Source organism: Plectropomus leopardus, chromosome 23 (genome assembly GCF_026936395.1).
Source record: "Plectropomus leopardus strain MGB_pleo_1.0 chromosome 23, ASM2693639v1, whole genome shotgun sequence".
NCBI lineage: Eukaryota > Metazoa > Chordata > Actinopteri > Perciformes > Serranidae > Plectropomus > Plectropomus leopardus.
Genome location: NC_142198.1, coordinates 21,010,460 through 21,036,290, shown reverse-complemented (window position 1 = coordinate 21,036,290; position 25,831 = coordinate 21,010,460). Strand labels below are relative to the sequence as shown.

The 25,831-nt window shown below is 39.2% G+C and overlaps 2 protein-coding genes across 3 annotated transcripts in view; one reads left to right on the top strand and one right to left on the bottom strand.

Moving 5' to 3' along the window:
• Nucleotides 1–3,927, bottom strand: part of cyp26b1 (cytochrome P450, family 26, subfamily b, polypeptide 1) — a 41,387-nt gene extending 37,460 nt beyond the window's left edge. The window contains exon 1 of the mRNA XM_042512140.2: nucleotides 2,723–3,927. Within this exon, the coding sequence (XP_042368074.1) occupies nucleotides 2,723–2,926 (204 nt within the window). The 5' untranslated portion in view covers nucleotides 2,927–3,927. The remainder of the gene's footprint in view (nucleotides 1–2,722) is intronic.
• The window catches only part of LOC121961985 (uncharacterized), a 233,782-nt gene that overhangs the window by 200,439 nt on the left and 7,512 nt on the right, over nucleotides 1–25,831 (top strand). Inside the window, exons 1-3 of one of the 2 annotated variants that reach the window (XM_088073996.1) lie at nucleotides 21,282–21,527; nucleotides 21,915–22,113; nucleotides 23,635–23,708. In XM_088073996.1, coding sequence (XP_087930122.1) covers nucleotides 21,451–21,527; nucleotides 21,915–22,113; nucleotides 23,635–23,708 — 350 coding nt within the window. In that variant the 5' untranslated portion in view covers nucleotides 21,282–21,450. Of the gene's footprint in view, nucleotides 1–21,281; nucleotides 21,528–21,914; nucleotides 22,243–23,634; nucleotides 23,709–25,831 lie in introns of those variants that run through there. The other variant, XR_015775785.1, reaches the window with a different exon arrangement.

Sequence of the window (25,831 nt, the reverse complement as noted above, 5' to 3'; positions counted from 1 at the left end):
TTAGATTGACTAAACATTTAATTAGATTTACTTAACTTTGTGAAGTTGTTGCAACTTAAAAGAGACAAGTTTAATTAAATCAGTCTTTCCAATTTTTAGCAACTTCAGTAAACCAAGTTCACTGAGCTATAAACACTGTATTCTTCTGGTCACAAACTACTCAATCGTATTCGTATTTTTAAACATGTTAACAAAACAAAGGTTGCAGATCTCTTGACCCCAACATTGGCAAGATCATCTTTGTGATGATCAAATTAAGTCAGACTAACTTAGTTTACTGAAGTTGCTAACACTTAGAAAGAAAAATTGGCATTGTTATGTTGCAAAAACTTCACAAATTAAGTGAATACAACAAGATGTTAAGTAAACTTAAAACTTTGATATAAAGTAAACATAAAATTAGGATGTATTGCTAATTTTACTCTGCTTTTTGAAGCCAATTGATCTCCACAATTATTTAAAGTAAGTTCAAGTAAGATCAACTTGTCAGATTTTACAGTGGTTTACTGAAGTTGCCAAAACTGAGAAAGATTGATGTAATTAAACTTATTTTAAAGTTGCAGCAACTCCCCACACTTAAGTAAATAAAACAAGGTTTTATGTAAACTTAACAATTAGATAGAAACTTAACATGAAATTAAGACTAATCAATATGCTTACACTTTCAAGGTAATTTGTTTCCAAGAATATTTCAAGTGAGATCAACTGTTCACATTTTACAGTGCACAGTATACTTGGTTTACTGAAGTTGCTAAAACCTAGAAAGACTGATTTAGTTAAACTTGTAACTTTTACATTGCAACAACTCCTGAAAATTAAGTAAATATAACTAGATTTTAAGTAAACTTAACCATTACATGTAAACTAAACCTAAATTAAGACTAATAGTTACAGTTACATTTTTCAAGGCAAACGGGTTCCAAGATTATTTTAAGTAAGATCAACTTTTCAGATTTTACAGTGCAGTTTAACAGCGTTCACGAGGCATTTCATTGACTACATTAAGCTCAACTTTAAGACAAGGTCAAAGGACCGGCCAAGTGACTTGTGCCAGATTCCTCTCTGCTTTTGGGGACATTTGGTCCTCATAAGTATAGACAGCCTTTCATTCCTCTATCTGACTGACATTACTCCCCCCCTCCCCTCCACATAAACTTGGCCGTGGTCCTCGGTTGCATTCCGGGAACGCGTCTCGCTCGGTGTCAGATGTAACGGAGAGGAGCACCGCGAGTTCAAGCCCCGCGCACGGCCAACGTGCCTCCGCTCGTCACTCCCTCCTTTGCTTTCTTTTTGAGGTTTCTCTCTCTCTCTCTCTCTCTCTCTCTCTCTCTCTCTCTCTCTCTCTCTCTCTCTGTTACTTTTTTGATTTGTTCTCTTACACCCCCCCCCCAAACTTTTTCTGTCCGCGTGCTCCTGGGAGCCATCAGTTCGCGCTGACAACGGCTGCTTAGTAGCAGGACTCGCGTGCAGCCCGGTGGGGTCAAACTGCAAACTTAAGCTTTCTTCTCTTAGCTGATAAAACTCCCTTTTTTGCTTTTCCTTTTAAGTTCAGACACACAAATGATTGTGATTGATCAGGAGTTGATACTTTGAAGATCAGTTCCCCAATTTTGGAAGCAAATGGACCCCAAAAATGATCAGTATTTGTCCCTGAAAGTTTTTAAAAAGTTCATGCACATCACTGGATTACTGCGACCTTCTATCAATCAGCTTGTAAAAGGAGGAATTTTGGACTGATTTCTGAAACATGCAGCATGCAGAGAGAGCGGAGCTGCAACACTGTGCACTTTACCCTCACCTTAACCCCTTTTACGCACAGAAATCTCCCTTTTCTCTCCTCATTCTGTCTCTGCACAAACCCAGCTAATCGCATTCTTGTCATTTTTGACCATCAAACATTAATTTGAAATCCTCAGCCTTTATGTTCTACTCTATATTTGCCGCCACTAATCGCCAGCAGCGTATCAGATAAGATCGATAGCCTGACGCGCAGGGAAAGTCGCGCCGCGGTTGGCTGACCCGACACGCTCCCGTCTGAGATAATAAAAAACACAAAGTGATCTGATCGCCTGGTGGAGCCACAGTTGAGTGCGAGAGAGAGAGAGAGAGGGAGAGATTGCAGCGCTATAAACTAATCAAAAGTGAAGTGAATGTCTTTGATGCTCGCGCGTGTTTGTCTGTGCGCGGACTGGAGACGCTCTGTGTGCATCACATGCGCGCAAGATGATGATGAAGCAGTTTAAATGTACCTAAAGACACATATTTTGCAAGAAAATAGAGATTATCCGCGCTGAGATGAGACTTTATGACTTGATTTAACGGTGCGCATCGTGAGATGTTGCGTCAAATTGATTAAAGTTGCGGGAAAAGCAAGAATTTGCAACATCTCGAATTGGAGCGCACGAATTGCATGTGGCAAAATCTGTGAAAGAGTGCAATATTTGTGGTTAAAATGCTCTCTGCCAGTCAAAATTAGATTGCCTCACTGTCCCGCTGCAGACTAACTCATCATTAGTAACTTGATATTGTGGACTGATCCGTTAAAGGAGCGCACACACAGAAAACAGTGGAAAAGTGTGATGAATGAACCCAGAGCGCCAAAAAAGTCTCAAAGAATGACATAAAAAAAACAGATAAGGCTGATTTCATCATCAGACACCGGGACCCGCGCAGATCCAGACACCGTGTCGCGCTCCCCTCCCCGCCCCGAGGGCGCGCTTACCTGCAGGAGCCAGTGGCAGGTCTCGCCGATGAACGGGAAGCCCATGGATCCTTTGGGCATGGGCAGCTTGCAGTTTTTATCCCGCGTGGCTGTCCACCGGAGCTGCCACAGCTGCTGGGACACGGCGAGGAGCAGGGCCATGGACACCAGGCAGGCGGCCAGAGTGGCCAGAGCCGAGACGAGGTCGAAAGTGTCGAACAGCATGGTGATGGAGAGCCCGGCGGTCTCTCTGGAGCTCTGGATGACTCTCAAAAAGCTGCGAGAATGGTTTTTTCAACTTTGGAAGCAAAAATTATCAGATCTGGATCTCCGGGAAGGTTAAAAAGTTTGTTTGGGTTTTTTTTTGCGTAAAAGCGCAAAGCTCCTTTACGCACTCCAAAGCCGAGGCGGCTGTTCTCAGAATGAATGAACGGTGTGGAGTGCGGTTCTTTCTCTCAGACAGATTGGATTTCTCTCTTCAAATGGTCACAAAGTGGCGTTTTTGTGCGTAAAAAAGTGCAAATCAAAGCTGAGCGGAGGAGATGCTACAGGTGAGCTGCGCTTCCCGGCTCCCTGTGTCTTCAGTATCACACCTCAGCTTGTAAAGTGGAAAACCATCAAAACTCACTTTTTTAATGATTTAAGCATCTAGAACAGGACGCACACAAGACTGGACACTGTCCTGATGTTTGAAATCTCATTTTTGGTCTCGTTTGTGGATCAGTGACTTAAAATGAGTCTGAAACTTGAAGGCAAGCAAAAAAAAAATCTCTAGGTGACACGTTTATGTCAGGAGCTGGGACACCGTGGGACACGTGGAAAAAGTGAAGAAACCGAGCCCTGGAACTAACAAGGGCTTTACTTTTTAAAAACTTCTCGGGGGATGGAAAGACTTGGTTTGGAGAGAAGGGGAGAAATGAACGAAAAGTCTTCCAGGAATCGCGTCTCTGTCAACTCCAAAAAAAAAAAAAATAGGGAAAAAAGAAAAGTTTATAAAAGTTGTAATCTCTCTCTGGAGCAAACACGAGGAAGATAAAGTGTGGAGTTTTTTTAAGATCCGTGAGCGTGCAGGAGGGAAAAGGTGCGCAGGAGATGCTCTGGAGCCACCGTCCTCTTTCTCCTTCTCTTACTTTCTGTCGTCCACTCTCGTCTCTGTGTACCTTTCTGTTTCTGAGAGCGCTCCTCTCTCTCTCTCTCTCTCTCTCTCTCTCTCTCTGGCTGCCTATACAAGTCACCCTCAGTGTGTGTGTGTGTGTGTGTGTGTGTGTGTGTGTGTGTGTGTGTGCGTGCGTAAAATGTGTGTGTGCGTCAAGCCAGAGGCACCAATGAGTGTTTATATAGTGCGGAGGCAACTGGAAGGCGAATAGGCGGCCAAGGGCTCCCGTCGCCCCCCTCCAACCCCACCCCACCTCCACTCCTGCGTCGGCTACAGAGGCAGAGAGACTCCCCTCCTCCTCCTCTTCCCTCCATCCCTCCCCTCTGCTCCACCTCTTTCAGCTCCTGGAGGACCCCCCCTTTCCTCCTCCTCCTCCTCTTTCCCCTCCTCTCTCCTCTCAGAAGGAGGGGTGGTGTAAAGTGAGCGGCAAGCGGCGCAAGAGGAGAGGAGGCTTGGAGCGTGCTGGAGCTGGCCGCGCGCCAGCGAGAGAGAAACAGAGACGGAGAGAGAGAGAGAGAGAGAGAGAGAGGGAGAGGAGCGGGACTTTCAGTTTATGACTCCGTGCAGGACGTGCGCACTCCTGAACTAATCACCTGCAGGCTGCAACAGCGCCGCGCGCACATCAGGATTAATGTCACCTGGTTTAACAGGCTAGTGGCAGCATTAGATCAATAACGAAATTCCGTTATTGCTTTAAAAAAATCGCAACAAAGACGCGCCTTTACGCACGGAGTAGTGATCGTAATGTTTCCAGAATTGAGCCAAATGCGCATAAAAATCATCATTTTAGAGTAGAAACGTTGGTCTCAAAGCAAAAAGTTGATACTCTTTTAGTGGCCATTTAACCCTTTGAAACTTGGATCAGCATCAGTTTTTGTGCTGCGCTCAGATGACTTTCACAAACTATTTCATCTTTAAAACCTGGGCAAGGTGGTTTGGTTATATAGTGGGGGAAGGTTATGACAAAACTTGTCCAGAAATGTTCCACGAATCACAAGAAATTAGTTATGTGTAACAAGAAAATTACCTAAAAAAAATACGATTATCAGAAAATTTTTCAAAAAAATTGAAAAAAATGTTTATAATTATAATGAATTTATATTTAAAATTATATTACAGAATAAAATAACATCAAAACATAAAAAAATAAAATGTGTTTTGTCTGTGCGTTAGGTCTTTTTTTTTTCTTCATATTTTCACTTTTTACTATTTTTTTTGCTAACATTTGGGCCATGTCATGTTAATTTGCTCGTCACCTTCTCTATTTTATTTTTTTTAAGAAATTAAACCAATTTGGTCAGGTTTTAAAGGGTTAATGAACAGATCATCACCTTATTCTCTTCATCTTTAACTCTTTTTTACACTGGAATAGCGTCTTGCTCAAAGGCACTTCAACAGAGATAGAGTCCTGCTCCTTTCTTTCTTTCTTTCTTTCTTTCTTTCTTTCTTTCTTTCTTTCTTTTCTCACAGACGCTCAGTGAGGTTACACCTCTCTCTTCTATTTCCCATCACCCCCCTCTGTCTGCTTTCCCTGATCCCAAACTGATTAAAACTCAGTTGACCTGCGAGCTGAACCGACTGACTCAAAGCATCCGGTAAACGAAAGGGTCACAGGTTCGACTCCGGCTCTCCTCCCAGGCCACGTGTCCCCGTCCCGTCCTCGGCTTCTCCTTTCTAAAGTCTTCAGAAAGCAGTCGGATCAATGAGGCGCAGGCGCTGGGGGGAAGTCGCGGCTGTTCTCGGCACGCTGCTGCGCCACCTCGGTTCCAAAGAAAATGACTGGCTTCAATTAGGTCCTCACTTTTCTGTGATCAGGGGTAGAACCGGCCGTTACGTAACGGAGCAGCAGAGCGGAGACCCTGACCCCAGCTGCAGCACACACACACACACACACACACACACACACACACACACACACACACACACCTGCGAAGGGTCATCCAGACAGTAATGAGTGAGAATGAAGCAGAAATGTGATTTTCACACAATTTTTTCTCAGTTTACCCTCTTTTTCCTCATTTTTAACCTCTTCTTCCCTCTTTACACCCATCTGAAGCTCATATTTAACCTCTTCTTTCCCCTCTTCCTCTCATCTTTAACTCTGCTGCTGTTTTCCCTCATTTTCTTTGTTTTAATCTTCACTTTTGTGCCTCTTTTTTGTCTCTTTCTCATCTAAATCCCCATTTTCTTTTGTTCTCCTCCGCGTTCGCACCTCTCCTTCTCCATCTCCTCCTTCTTCTCAGTTGTCTCTCAGTCAGCACAGATTTAAGGAACAAGTCAAAATCATTAAATTTCACTAAAGACCCCCTCTCTCTTCCTCTTTCCTTCTCTTCCTCCCAGCACTCGTTCTCTGACAGCGGCTCAATGCTGCCGCCTAGCGGAGCAGAAACACATGGCAGCCGGCCAGAAAGAGAGGAGCAAAGTGACAGCAAAGAAAAGAAAGCATTGTTTTGATTAAGTTTGGGTTGACGGCGCAAAGTATTTTATCTTTCCGTCGTCCTCTGGTGAACACACAAGCGCTGACATCTCACAACTGATCTCATGAAACATGTAACATCGGTTAAACGCGTCTCTGAGGTCGAAATGACTCGATCAAATCTTTAAACCTAACGAACAGGGTTCGTATGGTCATGAAAAATCTGGAAAAGTTTTGGAAAATGAAACATACCCTGAAAGTTTTGGAAAAGTCTTCACAAACCTGTATAATAACACAAAGGCCCGAAATTTGAAAGTCAAAGGCTGATCTCTGGCGGAGATTAATGGTGTAATTTTCGGTGATTGATTTGCATCAAATATGTTTTTTTATTCTACAAACTAATGAAAATATTCCTCCAAAATTTAGAATAGAAATATTGTCATTTAAGGCATATGAAAATAAGAACTGGTCAAAAAAAAAAAAAAAATAGAAAGAAAACAAGATAATTTTCTTTCTTTTTTTAAAGATTATTTTTGGGGGCTTTTTCAGCTTTATCAGATAAGAGAAGGGATAACATGCAGCAGAAGATCACTTTATTTAAAGCTTTGGAAAAATATTCAGAAAATTATACTTATTATCATAATTCCAAATTAAAGTTATGTTATTGAATAATTTTTATTTTTAAGTGCTTTCTTGTTTGTTTGCTTTTTTAAACTTTAGTTAAAAGTTTAGATTGTTTTGTAACTTTTTGCTTTGGTTTTGGTGATTTTTTCATAACTTGGTCCTTCTTCCTATGTTTTTGAAAGAAATCAGTCCAATGTCTTCAGGTTTCAAAGGGTTAACACAGAAAATAAGTGGTGTACTGAACACTCGTCAGCATATTTAAGTTCTCCTTAAATGACAGATCTGTTTTTTTCCATGCTGAAAATGGATTTTCAGGACATGAATTTAAATCTGAATTGAACTTTTGGGGTATTTTTAAAAAAATATATTTTAACCCCTTAAGTAAATATATCACGTAGGTGCAAGGCCATCAGAAAACTATCTAAATGTAGAAAAATGCCTACACACTTACTCCATGCCATTAAAGCTTAATAAAGGCAACATATTGATCAATCATTAATGTTCAGTTAAATTATAAGCTTTGAGGGAAGTTTAAGTGGACAAAAACACAATTTACATACCTGAAAAAAGCATTAAATCTCTGGAATTAAACTTAAATGCCAAAAGAGCAAAGAAATCCAAACTAAAAAAGAAAAAAAAACCTCAATGCTTTTGTGCACAATATTTGTTTCATTATTTATAAGCAGTAAATATAGTGACAAATAAACATATAACAAGCAGACAGAAAAAAAGAAAAATTCCAGCCCGTCCTCCCATTAAAAAAACTCAGAAACCAAACAAACATGTAGAAACTTCAAAAACGAGCAAACAAATAAATAACGTATAAATTCAAAACCGCTCAACATGAATCAGAAGCTAAAGATAATTTCTGTATATACGTGAGGCCTGTTTAACCTCAGCAACATGCCTGCGCCCCGTGGATTACTCTGAGAAAAGACTGTATGTAATGTATGTAAATCCTCCAGATAAACAGCCTTAACGTACAATCCTCCACATTCATGCACAGATGAGCCTGTTTTTCAAAACAAGACGTACAGATTATGCAAAAGGTTAAACGTTGAAAAGGGAGGAATTGTTCAGTGTGGGAAATGATCGACTGTACTTTCGTGTCTGTATTTAGAAAGCTCAAAAGGTCACCTGGAGTTAGTCTGAAGAGCTCGAGGTTGCCGTAATGCCGAATTCATTAGCATTGGTTTCACTTGCATTTCACAATAAAAGCATGAAACTCGGTCTCACATTCTGCTTTTGACTGACGTTCAGTAATTCAGCCCACAAACGCTGCAAAACTGCTGAATCAGAACGACATTAAAATTACATTTGATGCAAAGGGGCGGGAGCGTGAGCACCACGGACAGCGTCACATCGCTGCGGACAGATGAAGCTGTTTATATCTCGTTTTAGAGGTGGGAAGTAACTAAGTACATCTACTCAACCAAAATTATGAGCTACAAGTATTTCACTGGAGTATTTCCATTTTATACTACTTTCTACTCCTACTTCACCAAATTTCAGAGGCAAATGTTGTTCTTTATACTCCACTACGTTTGTTTGATAACTTCAGATTGTTAATGCAAAACTGTCAAATGACTATTATTTTAAAATCCAATTATTCGCTGAATTTCAACAGGCAATCACAAATAATTACTTTTTTTTAAAAAAAAAATCCACTTTTTTGCATTTTCAAATAATTTTGAAGTCCATATTGATGACGTAAAGCAATTCTTACCAGATTGTCTTGATTGGGAATCAAACAAAAACATCTGCACTTTCCAGCTTGGTTGCTTTCCTCAGTTCATACAGGTATGAATGACCCATGTCGCTGCGGTTATCGTCTTCAATTCAGTTTCATCTACATGTGGTTGGTGATTCTTTGCTGTTTTTTGCGACGCTGTTTCTCGCTGACATCAGTCTGATAAGCTGCACCTGTGTGCTCAGCTAAAAGGCTGCAGCGTTTTAAGACTGTTTAGGGACCCCAATATGCAGAAATCTTCAAATACTGTCGACAAATTGGCTGCATTTAATGTGAATTTAAAAAGTTAATATGTACAAACTTTAACTGCATCATGATTGATGTGTTAATGCTGACATCCCTAACGTGTGTGTATGTGTGTGTGTGTGTGTGTGTGTGTTTAAATGTATGTCAGTATTCACTACATGCCCTTACAAGTAAACTGGTCATTAGTCATTTGAAGCTCCATCAACCTGCTGCACAGCTGCTCATATAATAGTTCAGTAAAAATCAACGGAGCGCTGGTTTGATCGAGTCGTGTTGTGAATCTCAGAGTTTGGGGAAAAAAAACAAACCTTGCGTAGGAGTCGGTGATGCAGATGAAATCATCTCTGATTCAAGCTGTGATTGAACAGATAGTGGCGAGGCGATGACTGTTGATTCAGAGGTCAGTGAAGGTTCAAACCAGCTCTTATTCACATCCCTCATGTGTGTTCATAAACACACAACCAAACATCTGCCACCCTAAAAAAAAGTTAAAAAATCTCTACTGGAGCTTTAGGTGACCTCATCTGTTCCATTACAAGGTCACAACCTCTTGTGTAATGTGTCAGACTTCCAGTGTTCCCGTTCCAGGTCAGGGGACGGGAAGATTTGGCGGTGCTTAGCCCATTAACGCCGTCATGTGTGTAAGTTAGATAATTACCGTGTGGCTGCGGTGCGAGTGTGTGTGTGTTTCTTTGTAAAAGCAAAGACGCCTTATCTTTACATTCCACCGCTATGTCCGTTTAAGCTTTTAACACTTTACATCAACACACGCGCGCTCGCTTACCTCAGTTAGCCCAAGTGGAGACGGTGTGGGTGTGTGACAGTCAGCGAGGGGAAAGAAAAGAGTGTGTGTGTATGCGTGTGTGTATGATGATGCGTGTGAGTTTTGCTAGCGAGCGTATTTTCAATTTCCTCTGACCCTGGAACAACCTTTCACAGCCGAGGTGTTTAGCTTAGGCTTTAGGGGGCTTAGTGGGACACAGGAAGCGAACACGAACACACACACACACGAACACACATGCATGACAAGGGAGAAAAAAGAGAGATGGAGGTGAGAAGGAAAAAGGGAAGAACAGCATTGTAAAATATTATGAGGCCAGAGAGACAAAAGTTTTTATTTTTAGTAATTTGGATGGCCGTTTTTCTGTTGTGGACATTGAGTCAATCTTTTCAAAAAAAAAGTACAGTAGAGTTCATTTATATCACCATTAAATTAGCTTATAAGAAATGTAATATTGACCCTTTGAATCAGTGGAAATTGCTTAATTGCTTAAAAAAAATACATGAAAAAGTTAATGAGAAACTTAGCAAGAAATGGCCCAAAATTAGCAGAAAATTAGTTAAAGGTTTCAAGAAAATATCGAGGAAAAAGAATGAGAGGAAGTGCTAAATACGTATATTATTTCTGTGGCAAAATTTTGAACAAGTCATTTCTTGTCATTTTTTACTAATTTTTTTTTCAGTGGACATTGAAACATATCTCTGGACATATCTCGCCAAGTCTTAGCCGGAGACGTTTAAATGCTTTTAATGGGCATCAACAAAACTGATGCCAATCCAGGTTCTAAAGGGTTAAATGTATTGTGCATGCTTTTAGCTGGTTAGGGTTCACTTAGTGCTCTGTTTTCAGAAAAAAATATTCAATATGAAAAGTCCTGATGTCCCCCATAAGCACACAAAGGTCTCTTAAGGGCCGGTGCAGTGGTGGATGGATCCAACTAACCATGGACTTTCATGCGTGAGTCCAATGTTTGCTTCCTGTTGTGCCTGTTTTGCCTAATCCTAACCATACGTACTATACGACTACCATAGCTGACAGTGCAAATCAGAGAAAAACAGGTAGTGTCCTCCTGTCTGTCCACTGACACAGGACTGATAGAGACTCTCATGCAAAAATAAGTCAATGAACCACCCAAGAAAGTTGCACAGTGAGTCGATTTTGAGCGTAACATGTAATTCAAGGTTTTAAAATGTTAAAACTCAGTAAACAAACACATTTTACCTGAAGACAAAATTCAAGACAACAATAAAAACAATGAAACGCAGTCAAGATGTGAGGCATAAAATTCAAACTTGACTTAGTTTTAAAGGAGCGAGGCGAGAGTCACAAACAAGACACAGGTTTTACAGTCAATAATGACCTCATTAGTGTCTCCTCTTTGACCCCGCGGCCTGGGTGACATTACGGCGCTCCCTGTCATGTGAGGTCAGCGAGCTGTGACATCATCACTGACTCACAGTAATCACAGACTTACAGTAACACACAGATTTACAGGCAGCGCAGTCAGACCTCTGAGAGTTTACAAGCAGGCAAATAACAGCCAGAGACTCGTTTAAAGACATTTGCATCATCAGCCTTTTCTTTGCTGTTTTTTGGGGATTTGTGGGTGTTCCAAAGTAAAAACAGGAGGGAGGGTAGGGAATTTTGGAGAGTCGCAGCCGGTGCAATTGGTCAACGCCGGAGGGTTGCTATTATCTGCTGATGGAGCACAAGCGATTTACGAATTAGGACAAATTTAGCAAGTTTGGCAATGATGGTAGTTTGGTGGGTGCATCGCCAAAATATGTTGAATAACTTTTTAACCTCTCCAACCCTCACAGAGAAGGGGTGGAAGAAGTAGTCAGATCCTTTACTTCACTTAAAGATCACGAGTATCGTGAGCAAAATGTACTGAAAGAGCGAGCGTAAAGCTCCGGTTTGCAGAGACGCTTGATAACCACCTCAGCTGTTCTTCTTATCTCTGGCTGAAGTTTCAGAGAATGACGAGCCACCTATGACAAAGAGAGCCTGCCTTTGTTGTTAAAAAAAACATTGTTTTTCCAATGCTGATCTTTGTGTAGGGGCTTCTATCTACGGTGGCTGACACAAAATCCAAAAAAAACATGAATTTCGCTATCTAGAGCCAGTGTTTGGTTTGTCTGTTTTATAAAAATACACAAAAACCAGAAGCCAAACTGCTGCACCCCTGCACGCAGCCATACTGCTCAGTTGCTCTAGCATCCTGAAAAAATCCTAAAATCTGAAAAACCTCCCAGAATCCTAGACACGTCGTAATATCTTTGAAATGTCCAAAAATCCTAGAAAAGTCCTAAAATCTTAGAAATTTCCTTTAATTCTGGAGATGTGTTAAAATCCTAGAAATATCCTAAAATCTCAGAAACGTCCTAAAATCATAGAAATGTTCTTAAGTCTTAGACACATCCTAAAAGCCTAAAACAGTCCTAAAATCTTAGAAATGTCCTTAAACCCTAAAAAATACTAGAAATGTCTTAAAATCCTAGAAAAATCCCAAAACCCCAAAAACTCTCTCAAATCCTAGAGATATCCTAAAATCATATGTATGTCCTAAAATCTGAGAAAAGTCCTAAAAAAGTCGTAAAATCATAGAATCACATATGGGGCTGCAGCGACTGGCCCCTGGCCTCCCGTCTTTTTACAGAAGTGGCCCTTAAACAAAGCCAGCTGAGTATCTCTGCTCTGGACCTTCAAACACGCAGATGTAAATAATATGTGAATAAATTTGGACTGGCTTCACAAAGTGATTCTGGAAAAAGACGATCATCGGATAGGATTTTATTACATTAATTGGAAATGGGGTTACTGAACCTTTTGCTATGTAATCCCAGGCTGCACCAATTAGCTTTGCACATTTTATCATCATTAGTGCTCTTAGGTAACCGTCATTAGAACAGCTGCAGACCCGCGGTCATGAATGCATAATAAAAATGACCTGGCAGAGCTGAAGAGGACAACAACAAAACAACAGCAAAGCCATCGTAAAGAGAAAATGAACTAAAATCTAAATGAAGTGAAACGTTAAAGTCGCTCAGTAGTTACAGATGTGGCTAATGGTTCATTTTACTGGGGATTTTTTTACACTCTTTGTTTCGCTGCTAATGAACTTAATCCTCATGTGCTTCCTCGAGTGTTAATAAACACTTTGTGAACGTCGGATTAATGAAGTAACCGTTTTTGTGCTTGTGGTGGCAGATCCAGACCAAAGAGTTCACAAGGTCAATACTCTATTTTTATTCTAATAAATAACAATAACATTTATTCATAGCAATTTCCAAAGCAAAACATGCAGGAACGTTTTATTTGCAAGTGTGCCATTAAGATCATTGTGATTTTAAAAAAAAAACACCTAATAGAAAAACTGAATAAAAGACATATTTTGGGACTAAATTTAGAAGACTGATCTGTGCCGGGTTTGATGCCCACAGGATACACTCAGGGTCACTGACTAAGTGTGGTTAAACAGTACATGCAGATCTCTTGAACTAATTAAGTACAAAGTGGCCGCCCCCCCCCCCAACTCCTCGCTAAATTTTCTGGATCGGGACTTGTGGGAAGACTTCTGAGTAAAACTAGGATGTGGTTTTTTTTATGCAACTCCACAAGGTTGCGACAACTTAATTAGAGCTTCATTTGATCAGAACTGTTTGCATGTCTGCAGGATGAGGACAGAGAGGACAGCTGAGTTTTACAATGAGCTGCTTTTTGTGGGCTGTGAGGTTGCGGGTTTGAAGCCTCAGTCTTGCCGGAGGGGAAGTGAGCTGGTGCTGTCGCTCCCTCAGACATCACTGCTAAAGAGCCCCTGAGCAGGGCTCAGGTACGGTTTGGTCACAGGATGTTTTGTGTGTTTTTGTTCGTGTTTTTTGCCTCTGTAGCTGCTCTCATAGCCAACATTTCCTCCAGAGTTGTGCTCTTGAAAGTGAAGTAAAACACACTGAAAATAGACGCAACACAAGCAAATGAATCATCGCCAACTTGATGACACAAACGCAGCATTTGGAAAACATTCGTGAACTTGACAACTCAAAAACATAAAGTTCGTGACACATGAAAGTTTGATGACACATGACCTGACAACACACAGAGACATCAACTTGACAACAAGCAGAAACATACATTTGACGACAAACACATCAAGTTGACAACCTGAAAACATGAAGCTGACAACACACGGAAACATCAGCTTAGCTACAAACAAACCATGAATTTGATAACAAGACCACATCAAGTTAATTACATGGAAAGATTAGAGCAATGTGATGACACGAAAACATCAAGTTGACACCACAGAGACATCAAGCTGGCAACATTTGGAAACACAAATTTGACAACACAAACACATCATGTTGACGACAAAATATCAACTTGATGACGGGAAATCATCGATTTGACAACACAAAAATGTCAAGTTGACAACAAGAGAAATCACCAAATTTGAAATGACACATGGAAACACAACTTGATTTTTTTGTGTTGTCAAATTGATGCGGTGCGACCCGCTCTTCCTCCGAGCCGCAGCCGCCAACTTTTACTGACGGAGAGTCATCTTCAACAACTTCATGAGTCGAAAACCATGGCAACACGTGTCTGCCAGCTGTGTGCATAACTTTTTAGTTTCTCTTTCTGTTTTTTCTAAATGCTGTGAATTTGTCGTCGAGTTGGTGAAGATATTTCTTCATTTGCTTGTGTTGTGTCTGTTTGTCGACCACAATAAAAAACTGTATAAGCTTCAGCAGTTCCCAGAAAGTCGAGAGAAAATGTAACTTTTTTTGGCGCAGTCGTAACTCGACAACTGAGTTTAATTTAGCTGAAATGTGTAAATCTAAAGTGTCTCAGCTTGTGGGAATCTTTTGCACTTTGTAATTTTAGATGATGAGACGAGGACGTTTTTAATTCAAGGAACTCTTTACATGCAAAAATAAAACAGACATAAAATGAAATTATTATTTACGAGCATCCACTGGCTCCATTTGTTGTGATTTCTGAGTCATTCGACCAAAACCTAGATCCTCTTTTCAGAAGAGTCTTTGACTCTCTGGACGTCAAAAGCTCCGCGGGGAACCATTATGCTACTGGTGGGGACGGAGAATGGTTTAAATTAAGAAAAAATGTCTTTGTGTCAGAGTGTGAGAGAGGGACACGTCGTCAGCTGTCACGGCAACATGCGATGACGCAACAAAACGGAGGAAAGTAGATGCTTTTGATGTGACAAACAAACCCTCTGATGAAGAAGCTTAAAGAAAAAGAGAAAAACAGAGATGCTGGAAGGGCAGAGAGGGAGGGACCGTGCTTTCTTATGACAAAATAATGATAAATGACGAGAACAAATGAGGCGTGGAGAGGAAAATGTGACAAAAAATGAATTGGTAACAGAGAGGAGCTTCAAAACTGAACATGTACTGTTGGTTTCTGCTGAAGAGAATCAGCAATGTACAAAGAAGAAAACGACAGAAAAAAGACGTTTTGTATCTTTCTCCTTTTAAATTAGCACATCGTCATTTTCCCATTTTTAAGACATCTTCGATGTCTGTCTTGATTTTTCATTCACATTCCTCTCTCCCTGGCTTTTTGACCTTCTTCCTTTCTTTCTTTTTTTGTGGCATTATATTTCCCGGTTTTCTGTCCGTCTCTACGTCCGTGATAATGTCTTCAAATTTGGCACAAACGTCCACTTAGACTCAAAGATGATGTAATCTGATTTTCATGGTCATAGGTCAAACTTCGAGGTCACTATGACCTGTCTCATCCTTCTGAAGACCATATTTCACAGAGTTATGTAGAGACTTTTTTCCAATATGGCGCAGACGCTTAGACTCAAGGATGAACTGATTCGGTGTGGCCACAGGTCAAAGGTCGCTGTGACCTTGGATCTATCTCATACTTGTGAATACAATATCTCAAGAACACCTTTAAGGAATTTCTTAAAATTTGGCACAAACATTCACTTTTGTAGAGGATGAAGTGATTGGATTTTGGTGTCCATAGTTCACAGGTCAAGGTCACTGTGATCTCATCTTTCTCATTTTTGTGAACACGATATCTCTAAATGTCCTTGAGGGTCTTTCTTGAAATTTGGCACAAACGTCCACTTGGACTCAAGAATAAACTGATTAGAATTTGGGGGTCAAAGGTTGAAGGTTTGGCTGTTTTTACCAACTCTTTGCGATGTTTCTACGTGTATTTCTGCCGACCCTTCGTGGCTTTTCCCAGCAGCATTGAAGCGACTGACCCTGGGTGTTTTTACCAAACCCTTGCCTTGTTTCTCAGCAGCGTTTGAGCCACAGATTCCGCGTTTTTATCGACCCTTTGTGATGTTTCTGGTTGTGTTGAGCCACCAATCCCAGGTGTTTTAACCAATACTCAAACTCCAGATGTACCTAGTTTTTAAACGATATATCGGTTTCCAAAACAGCCTCATCTCTTGTTCTCGTGGCCTTGGATAAATTATTTTGCAGTGGAAAGTTTTGGTCATGGTCTTGCATATGTCCAAAAAATGGCCAAACATTTGTTTTCTTGCAATAAGTATAAATTTGCCATAAAACTTTCTAATGGCTGGATTACGTCTGACAGAGCGTTTGACCGCAGACTGGCATTTTACTGGGCAGCACCGAGCAGCTCGTAACCCGGCTGCTTCACACTGACTCGTCTGTAAAACGTCTGCGTGTCCTCGGGGTGTCAGATCTCCCGCTGACAGCCACACCGATCGGTGCCAACAAGGCGATACACACATCCCTAAACTATTAGTCTGCTCTGCACAGGGGGCACAATGTGTGTGTGTGTGTTTGTGTGTGTATGTGTGTGTGCAACAACAACCTATTTCCCACAAACATCATGAGCTACACACTGTTTTGCTCTGTGACACACACACACACACACTGTTGTTAATCAGCGGTTTATAGATAACACATGGAGCATCAGTTTCCCATGATGACACACAGCCGTCAGCGAGAAAACACAGTTCACCAGGTTAAAGTGATGTGTGTGAATGCTGTCAAGTGAGTTCATGACGGCGCGTTGTGTGTATGAGTGTATTCAAAGGCTCGTTAGTGGCTGGTATGAGTGTATGTGTGTGTGTTAAATCATGTTTTACGAGTGTTTGTATCTGACTTAAACAGTCATTCTGGGGTACGAAGGAGTAGAGGCAAATAAAGACATCTGGGCTCAATGACTCAGCTGTGTGTGTGTGTGTGTGTGTGTGTGTGTGTGTGTGTGTGTGTGTGTGTGTGTGTTCATGCACTCTCAATTTGTTTCGCTTTAACTCGGCTCTCGTTCGGTTTCACCCGTGTTTCGTCAGTGGTGGGAAAAGTTCAAACTCAATACCTACTGAATTACTTCAGAAACGACAGAGTTACCGTGACTGTTTTAACTTTAAACGCTCACGAAAGTGAAACGATAACATCCGTCCGTCAGAAAAATTCATTGGAATATTTAGGTTTTTGAGTTTTTTCCATGTTACCACTGGATTTAGACAGTACAGAAATACAAGCATCACTCTTAGAAGAAATGGTTTTATATATAAAGGTTTTATAGTTTGGTACATATTTGGCAACCTTAAAAGATTATATATACATGTATATATATATATATATATATATATATATATATACACATACATATAGATACATATGTATATGTATAACCCTGTAAGAGGATTCGTTTTTCGGCCTTTCTTCACTCTTTCCAAGGTGAAACATTAATTTTGTGTTTTTTAAAATGTCTATGAACTTCAAGATCTGATAACAATTCCTCTTTTTTGTTATTTTAACAAATTGTAGGTTTTTGAAAATATGTCCAGAAAAGTCATGGAATTTGCACCATTAAAGCCAAAATTTTTAAAAGTCTCTCCCCAGTGCTTAAAAAAATTGACATGCCTCCCCCTTTTTGCAACACTCCCTTCCCTTTCAGAAATATCGAACAGTCCCGAAGTTGTGATAAAATTTTAAGCTCTTTTCTGAATTCTAAGCAATATATATTTTCCATATAATAATATGTAATGGAAAACAACTGATATGGAGTATAGATGGTGCTCTCTGGGAATGTTTGACCTTAAAAATGTACGAACCCTGGTTTTAAGTTAAAATAATATCAACATGTTATATATGTATCAATAGATAAGTATGTCGTCTTTTCAATAATTGTTTCAAAAAACAGACATAAAAATAATTCAACAACAACACAGAGAATAGAGCTGAATTCTTAAAAATGTTTGTCTGCTTTCCTTCATGGCCGTCTAACAGTCCAAAAACATCGTAAAACTGAGAAATCTGGATGAATGATTTGTTGTAGTTTATCCTGCAAAAGGAGCGTGACTGTTAAAAGGTTAAAAAAAGAAAATCTCTGGCCAGGTGATTTTTAATCGTACGAAGAAACAGGATTAACTCAATTTACCACAACGTGACCGTAATAATCTAAACGAACAAATTATCCAGAAGCACGGTTCATCTGTGTTCGTCATTTCCCAGAAATCATGACGATGATCACTTACTCAGTTTCCCCGCGGGATAACTGGCTCTCCCGCTCTTTACCTCCGTCTCGCTCTCACACACACACGTACACACACACACATTTCCGAAAACTTCCCCAGAGAGGTCTGTATCAAATCAGATCTAAAACGGCAATTACAGTAATGCCGCCCGACACTTTAATGTTTTTGTATTCACCGTGAATACCAGGGGAAAAATCCAGCACACACACACACACACACACACACACACACACACACACACACACACACACACACACACACACACGGGCACACGCACGCGCACGTATGTCATAACAATCCACAAAACACAGACCTATCGGGTCTCTGCTAAGCCTTAATAATGGGCTCCATTATAATTCTGCTTTCTTCATATGTGGTCAGGAACAAGAAAGGAATGAAAAACTGGCAGGGCTTCACACACACACACACACACACACACACACACACACACACACACACACACACACACACACAGTAGTAAGGGAGTTTTTTTTAGGCCGCAGCTATTCTGGGGTAATATTAGTAAAACTCACTGGAAGAGATGAAGAGATAGTAGATGAGGAGATAGAGAGATGAGAGGGAGGAGGAGGAGAAGAGAAGGACCACAGGCATCCAGAGGGAGAGAAAGAGGAGTAAAGCGGCCGTCCTGCAGCTCAGAGGACATTTCCACTTTTAAATTAAGTTACTTTAACAAATATTTCTGGTGTGTCGTACTTCTGTCGGGGGAAAAGGAAACTTGAAAAACCGGATTCTCCACCTGATGTTTGGAGCTATTTGTCGTGTAGTTAAGTTGCAGAACGCCGTTTCGCGGTCGACCTCCACGTCTGCGTATTACGCTGCAGGTGTCCTGCGTCTGCTGCTGACGTTTGCGCTACCGTGATGTAAACACAAAAGTGCATAGCAACCAACGGCGGGATGGTCATGATTAAGAAAACAGGCACATAGTTTCCCCATGTGTATATCTGATGTACTTTCATACACTTTTACTCATTTTCAATTCAAGACTCCTTTTATTATTCTTGTTCTTTTATTGGCGTTTTACCTGTTTTATATCAATCAATCAATCAGACTTTATTTATCAGCACTTTTCATACAGATGAAAATCTACACCCAAAACACACAAGCATGTAAATAAAAACAAAAAAAACTGTACTCATTAAAACCAGAAACTAAGGAAACACCAGAGGCAGGATAAAACCAACAGATAAAAGATTTTTAAAAAAGTAAATAAATAAGGAAGCAGATAAAAAGATTAATAAATAACATGATAATAGCAATAAAAATAAATAAGTAGATGAGTAATTGGGTAAAAATATGCTTACTGTAAAAAAAGAGGTAAATTAAGGATAAAAACAGAAAGTAAAATGAATAAATATGTAAAAATACTAAAATGATAAAGAAAACAAAACTGTAAAACTGTAAACCAGACTAAAATATCTAAATATTCAACAAATGAAAAAAAAAGAAAAAAAGTCCATATGAGATCATCTCCTTTATTAGCATCTTATAGATATATATAACTAAATAAAAATATAATAGCTATAGATAGTTATTTATTTTACTCTTAATTTTTTCTGAGTTTAATTCTCTTATCTACATTTTCCTTATTTATAAAATTGTGCTTTTGAACTTGCACCTTCATATGTTCATGTAGTGCTGCGTAATAATGTTCTTAATGTTCTTAATTTTGTTTCTGTTCATTATTCTTTTTATTTTTATTTTTTATTTTATTCTGTTAATCTTTTAATCTTGGAAGGACTTTGTGCTTAAGCGTGAAAAGTGCTTTATAATATAGAGGCTACACTTTTTTTGTGCCAAAAGCAAGAAAAGAAGAAGAAATTGTTACCATTAATTAGCACATTCTCAATAAAATTTCCTGTTAATGATGATAGGTTAATAATTATTATTATTTTTTAATGATTTTATATTTTTTAGGGGCCCTGTAAGTCATGGGCCCTTAGAATTATCCTAACTTTTCTCCTTCATCCTGCCTCCGCCTCAGTGCCCGCTGCTGAAGACATTATTTAATTTGATTTATTTGACTGAAGTTTCTCAGTTTGGTATTATTTATAGAAAGACACAGTGAGACCGAAAATATTTTTAAAAAAGAATAAAACGGGTAAAATGAAGGTCAAGATTTAAGAGGATAGAGAGAATTAAAAAAAATGAAAAAACATATAACAAAATTTGAATAGGCGAAGGAAATTATTTTGTTTTTAGCCCATAAAAAAAATGAATGATGAAAGAGAGAAAGAGAAAGTCACACACACAGTTGGTGTTTCCCGAACCTTTGACCCCTTCGGATCATCAATAACCAGACGGCGAGGAGAAGTGTGTGTGCTGTCTCATCCGTCTTCATTACACGTCTGTGTGTGTGTGTGTGTGTGTGTGTGTGTGTGTGTGTGTCACAGCATGGTTATACACACACAGTTTAAGTGGATACACACATTTAGGATTCATTCATGTAAGGATTTTTTTTAAGAAGGGAAAAACAATAATGAAGCTTTTATTTTGAAAATATGAGGTGTTTTGAGCCTTTAAAGACCCACTTCAGGTTAAAGTTCAACCATGTTTTCATCAAACAAAAACACACAAAAATCCAGCACTATTTCATATTATTTTAGCACATTATAGTCTTTTCTAATATCTAACAAACTCTGTAGCATGATGCACATATTTGTACATAATCTTACTTTCTATTTCATTTGTTTTTTGAAGCATAATGCACACATTTTTGAATACATTTTGTATTTAGATTTATTCATATCTTTGCTTATATATATAGAATGAGAGGAAACTGTAAAATGGCACAATTTTATCCTTCTGGAGGGTCGGCTAACGTAACGTTACCAGCGTCGCACAGACTGTTTATTTATAAATATGCAGTAAGTGTAATAAAGACCACGTCTCTAGCTGAAATATAGTTGCAAAAACACGCTATTTCTGTTCTTTTTTTTTCTTTTGCTGGTACTTACGGCAGTTACGAGCCACAGCAACCGAGGCAAAATAAATAGAAAATTGGCCTTTTTTTTTCTCGTCTCTGCCTCTAAGCGATTTTTTTTGATATACTAAATAGAAAATGAAAATCAAACCGATTTTTAAATTTTTACTTATCCCTTTTTAACTACGAAAAAGAAAAACACCTTGTATTTATTTTTACCAGTTTTTGGACGGAAAATCCAACAACCACTCGTTTTTAATTTTTTTTTTTTTAATACCGGTTTTTGGACGGAAAATCCAATGACGCACCGCCTCCACGGCCCCGCCCCTTGAGGGATGACGCCCTCACTCACGCGCATGCTCGAAACCACGGCAACCAACGCGTCCGAAGAGACGACACGGACACCGCACCGGTGAGACCGAAGCTCCAGCGGTACAACCAGAAATAGCGCGTTTTAATACAACTTTTTGGGACAGTACTTCAGCTAGAGACGTGGTCTTTATTACATTAGCTGCGTGTTTATAAATAATCAGTCTGCGTGACGCTGCTCACGTTACGTTAACGAATTGTTTAGCTAACGTTAGCATTAGCTTCGTAACGAATTGTTTAGCTAACGTTAGCATTAGCTTCATATTGAATTGTTTAGCTAACGTTAGCATTAGCTTCATATTGAATTGTTTAGCTAACGTTAGCCTAGCGCATTAGCTGCCACAGTCAGATAGAAGGTAGCTCTGTAAGCTAACAGTTTATTTACATTTGTCGCTTTACAAGCTCACTGACATGTTGTCTGTGTTGATAGTTGTTTTGAGAGCGTGACGCTGGACGGGGAGCCGCGGCGTCGCGTGGACCAAACACCGAGGACCTTGGCCTTTGCAGGAGGGGACCTTGGCCCTGACGGGGGGTCTGTAGCGGACCCTCCAGACGCAGGACAGCGACAGTCCCGTCGTGTCTCATGGCAGCGTGCGACCCTCACAGGTGGTCAAAGGCTGATGAATCTGGTCAGTCCTTTACAGATTAACAGATCCTCACTGACAAAACTACTACTGTTACTTCTTGTAAATACTCTGAGTACTGTACTGTAAACAGATGTGTTTTAGCCCGTTTTTATTTCTCTAAATCTTTTTAAAATGTTTGCAACTTTGCTATTCTATCATTAAATTTGTTTTACAAAGTCACTTGTTTCTACTTGCATACATTAAACAACACATTACCACATTATATTACTTTTTGAACCAAATTTAAAGAATAAAGACCTGCATTTGTAGCATTGAAAGACTAAAATGTAATGCCTCTAAAATAGTACCTGAGCTTATGAAAACAAACAACAACACATATTTTCCAGTTTTATTTGGTAGATGACTGACTCAGAAAAATAATTGACTTTAAGTAAATGAATTACATGTAAATTTCCCATGTATTTTTATGACACTATTACAAGGTAAAATAATTCATTAAATGCAGTAGTTTAATAGCAAGACAGCTTGAATAAAGTTTTTTAGCCTATTAAGATCAACAGTGTGAAAATGTGGAAGAGCAGAGATGACCTGCAGCAATGGGCTGTGAGTGGGAATTGAACCTGCGGCTGCTGAGACAAAGACGTCGACTTTATCCACTCAGCCACCAACACAGTCAAACACAAATGAGTCAGATTTTATTTCATTGAATATATGCAAAGTTCACTATTAGAGCCCCCCACCCAAAATCCAAACCTTAATAGTGTTAACCCCGACACCACCAGACCTACCAAAGATTTGACCTTAAATGTAAACATTATGTTTATTTGATTAATACATTTAAACTTAACTTGATCTTATACATAAACTTTATGTATTAATTTAAGTCAAACAGAAAATGAATCTGATCACATAGATTTTACTGAAATCTTTTAACTTGAGTTTATACAAAGCATATTTATGTTGTCAAGGCTGGATAAAATTAAAAAATCAGATGACAAATAATACAAGATGCAGGATGCATGATGTCAATATAAAATAATACAAAGAAATAGACCAAAAACAACAGAGACAGTCAAATAAAAAAAACAAATAAAAGTAGATAAACTTGATAAAACATCAATTAAAAAGGTAAAATACCTAAAAATATATAAAATAAAAATGCAGAAATAAAAAAGACAAAATTAAGAGACAACATCACATAAAAGCAATTCTATAAAAATGGGTTTTAAGAAGTGATTTTAAAGAAGTCACTGATGCTTCGAGCTTTTTCTCGGTAGTTCAGATTTAAGCCTCGACTTCGTAATGCACCTGAAAATCTGAGGCTGTGAACCGGCTCACACGGGGTTAACATTTCTGTTACGTAGCTTTGGACCAGACCCAGACGAGCTTTAAAAGTGACCAGTAAAATCCTAAAATCAGTCCTAAAAGGTGCAGGGAGGGTCGGGTGATGTGCTGAAGCTGCGCTCTGACGGTTTCATCACTTTCTTTTTCTGTTTGAGGAGGAAGAAAAGTTGATCGCTGATAAACGATGGGCTGATTATTTAACGTCCTATCTCGACACAGGAGCCAGACGATATGCAAACCAGACCCGAACCAGGAAGCGATGTCGGCGTTCAGAGCTGCGCCGCCATGAACAGGTAAGTTCAAGCACTCGTGCAGACTGTGAAAGCTTCATGTGGTTTTTTTCTTCTTCCTTTTTTCACTGCACATATTTTCTCACGTTCTCACAGTTTTGCTTCTTTCTGCCGGATCATGAATGTAGCGGAGAGTCGTTCAATGAACTTTTCACTCCGACTGTCAAACTTTGAAAACTTTAAGCTCAGTTTACTCTGAAAAATAACGTCCTTCTTTCTGTTTTGTCCCATGAAGCAATCCAACATTTTATATTTGTCCCAAAAGGCCCAAACACACCAAACCGACATCAAACAAAGCTGACTGTTGCGCTTCCTCATATTTGTCGTGTTTTAGCCAAAAAAGTTGAACTAGGGACGTCATCGGTTAGCCGGTTAACCCTTTGGAACCTGGATCGACGTCATCGAACGTCACAAGAGTTTAAACCTATTGAATCTGAGAAAACTGGTTTGACAACATAAAAAAAGGGAAACTCGGCAAAAAATGTTAAAAAATGAAAAAAAAATTGGATAAAGGCGGCAAGAAAATAATTAGAAAATTTGCCACATGGAGATTATTAGATATAAAGAAAAATGTTCAAATACATTTAAAGATCTAATAATTAAATAATATCTAATTATATTTAAAATTATGGTACAGATTTTTTTCTTAAGGTAATGTTTTTGTCTCCTTTTGATTTTCTACTGTCTTTGCTTATTTTCAAGTAACTTAAAAAAAATAATTTTAAACTAATTTCTTACTTATTTTTAGGGTCATTTTTGGTTAAGTTGCTCATTTCCTTCTTTTTTGTGTTTTTGAAAAAAAACCCAAAACAACTGCTGACGTCCTTTGATACTCTTGTTAGTAATCCAGTTAGTAAGTCCACTGAGTCGCTCCTGTATTTATGATGGTGTTGAGAAACATACCTTTCAGATTTTTAAGTATGCTGGTATACAGTAATATTGTGATATTGCTCAAGTTTTTCTACACTAACTGCAAAAACAGTGTACTCAATTTAACTACAAAAATAAAAGTAATAGCCTCTCGTTTGTGCACCATCAGTGTGGTCCATTAAAAGTGTTTATTTTTGCCACTGACAGGCTCAGATTGTTATTTTAAGTGACAAAATTATAAAAAATAATACAAGATACTGTTTGTATAACCAGAAACATCCCCAAAATCTCTATCCAGACTCACCCGCCAGACTCCATTTAAATGAAAAAGTCATTTTATCACGTTAAAACACACTTTATTCAAAGTCGACAGAAACAAAACAAAACTCACAAAAGCTGTCGAGGATCATCTCTCCACCGTTCCAACGATCACCAGCTCTGGTTTGGTTGAAATAAACTCTCAGTTCACTTCTTTGATGTGAAAATATTCTGGCTCTTTACGCACTAAAATGACTGTTTATTTAAACAGAGTCTGGTGACTTTGGCCAAAGCAAACACGCCAGACGCCTTTTTAAAAACATTAGAAAAAAAAGGTTGGTTGAAAAAACACCAAAAATCTCATTTTAGGTTTAACAGATTCCCGAAAGTTGAACTGTAGGCGTTTGTAAATTCAAAAACACACAATTACTCAGGTAGAATAAAGAAAATAACTGCAGTTTGTTATTGTGGCTAAACAAGGACACAACGGAGGAAAGGAAACAAGGAAGGATGCACCACTGCTTCCTCCACCTTCACTTCCTCTCCTCTTTCACCCGCCGCCGCCCGCTCGTACTCGACGTGGAATTCAGTGACTTCCTGTTTCTATATTTAGCTGTTTGTCTCTTCCTTGTCTGCTAGAACACACTATCAAACCATCACACACACACACACACACACACACACACACACACACACAGGTAATACAAAACAAGGCAGAAAGATGAACAGATAGTTTGTGTCCTGTGAGTGTGTGTGAGAAACACTGATAGTAGATGAGATATTCCTTGTGTGTGTGTGTGTGTGTGTGTGTGTGTGTGTGTGTGTGTGTGTGTGTGTGTGTGGTCATCCCGCCGTGCCATCACTGACCTCTCATAACCCCAGGATGCCCTTGGATGACCTTTCACCTCTGTAGGTCACAGTTAGATCAGTAGATAAAACCAGAAAAACGATGACACTAAAATAAAATAATAAAATAATTAAAATAATTAACTAACATG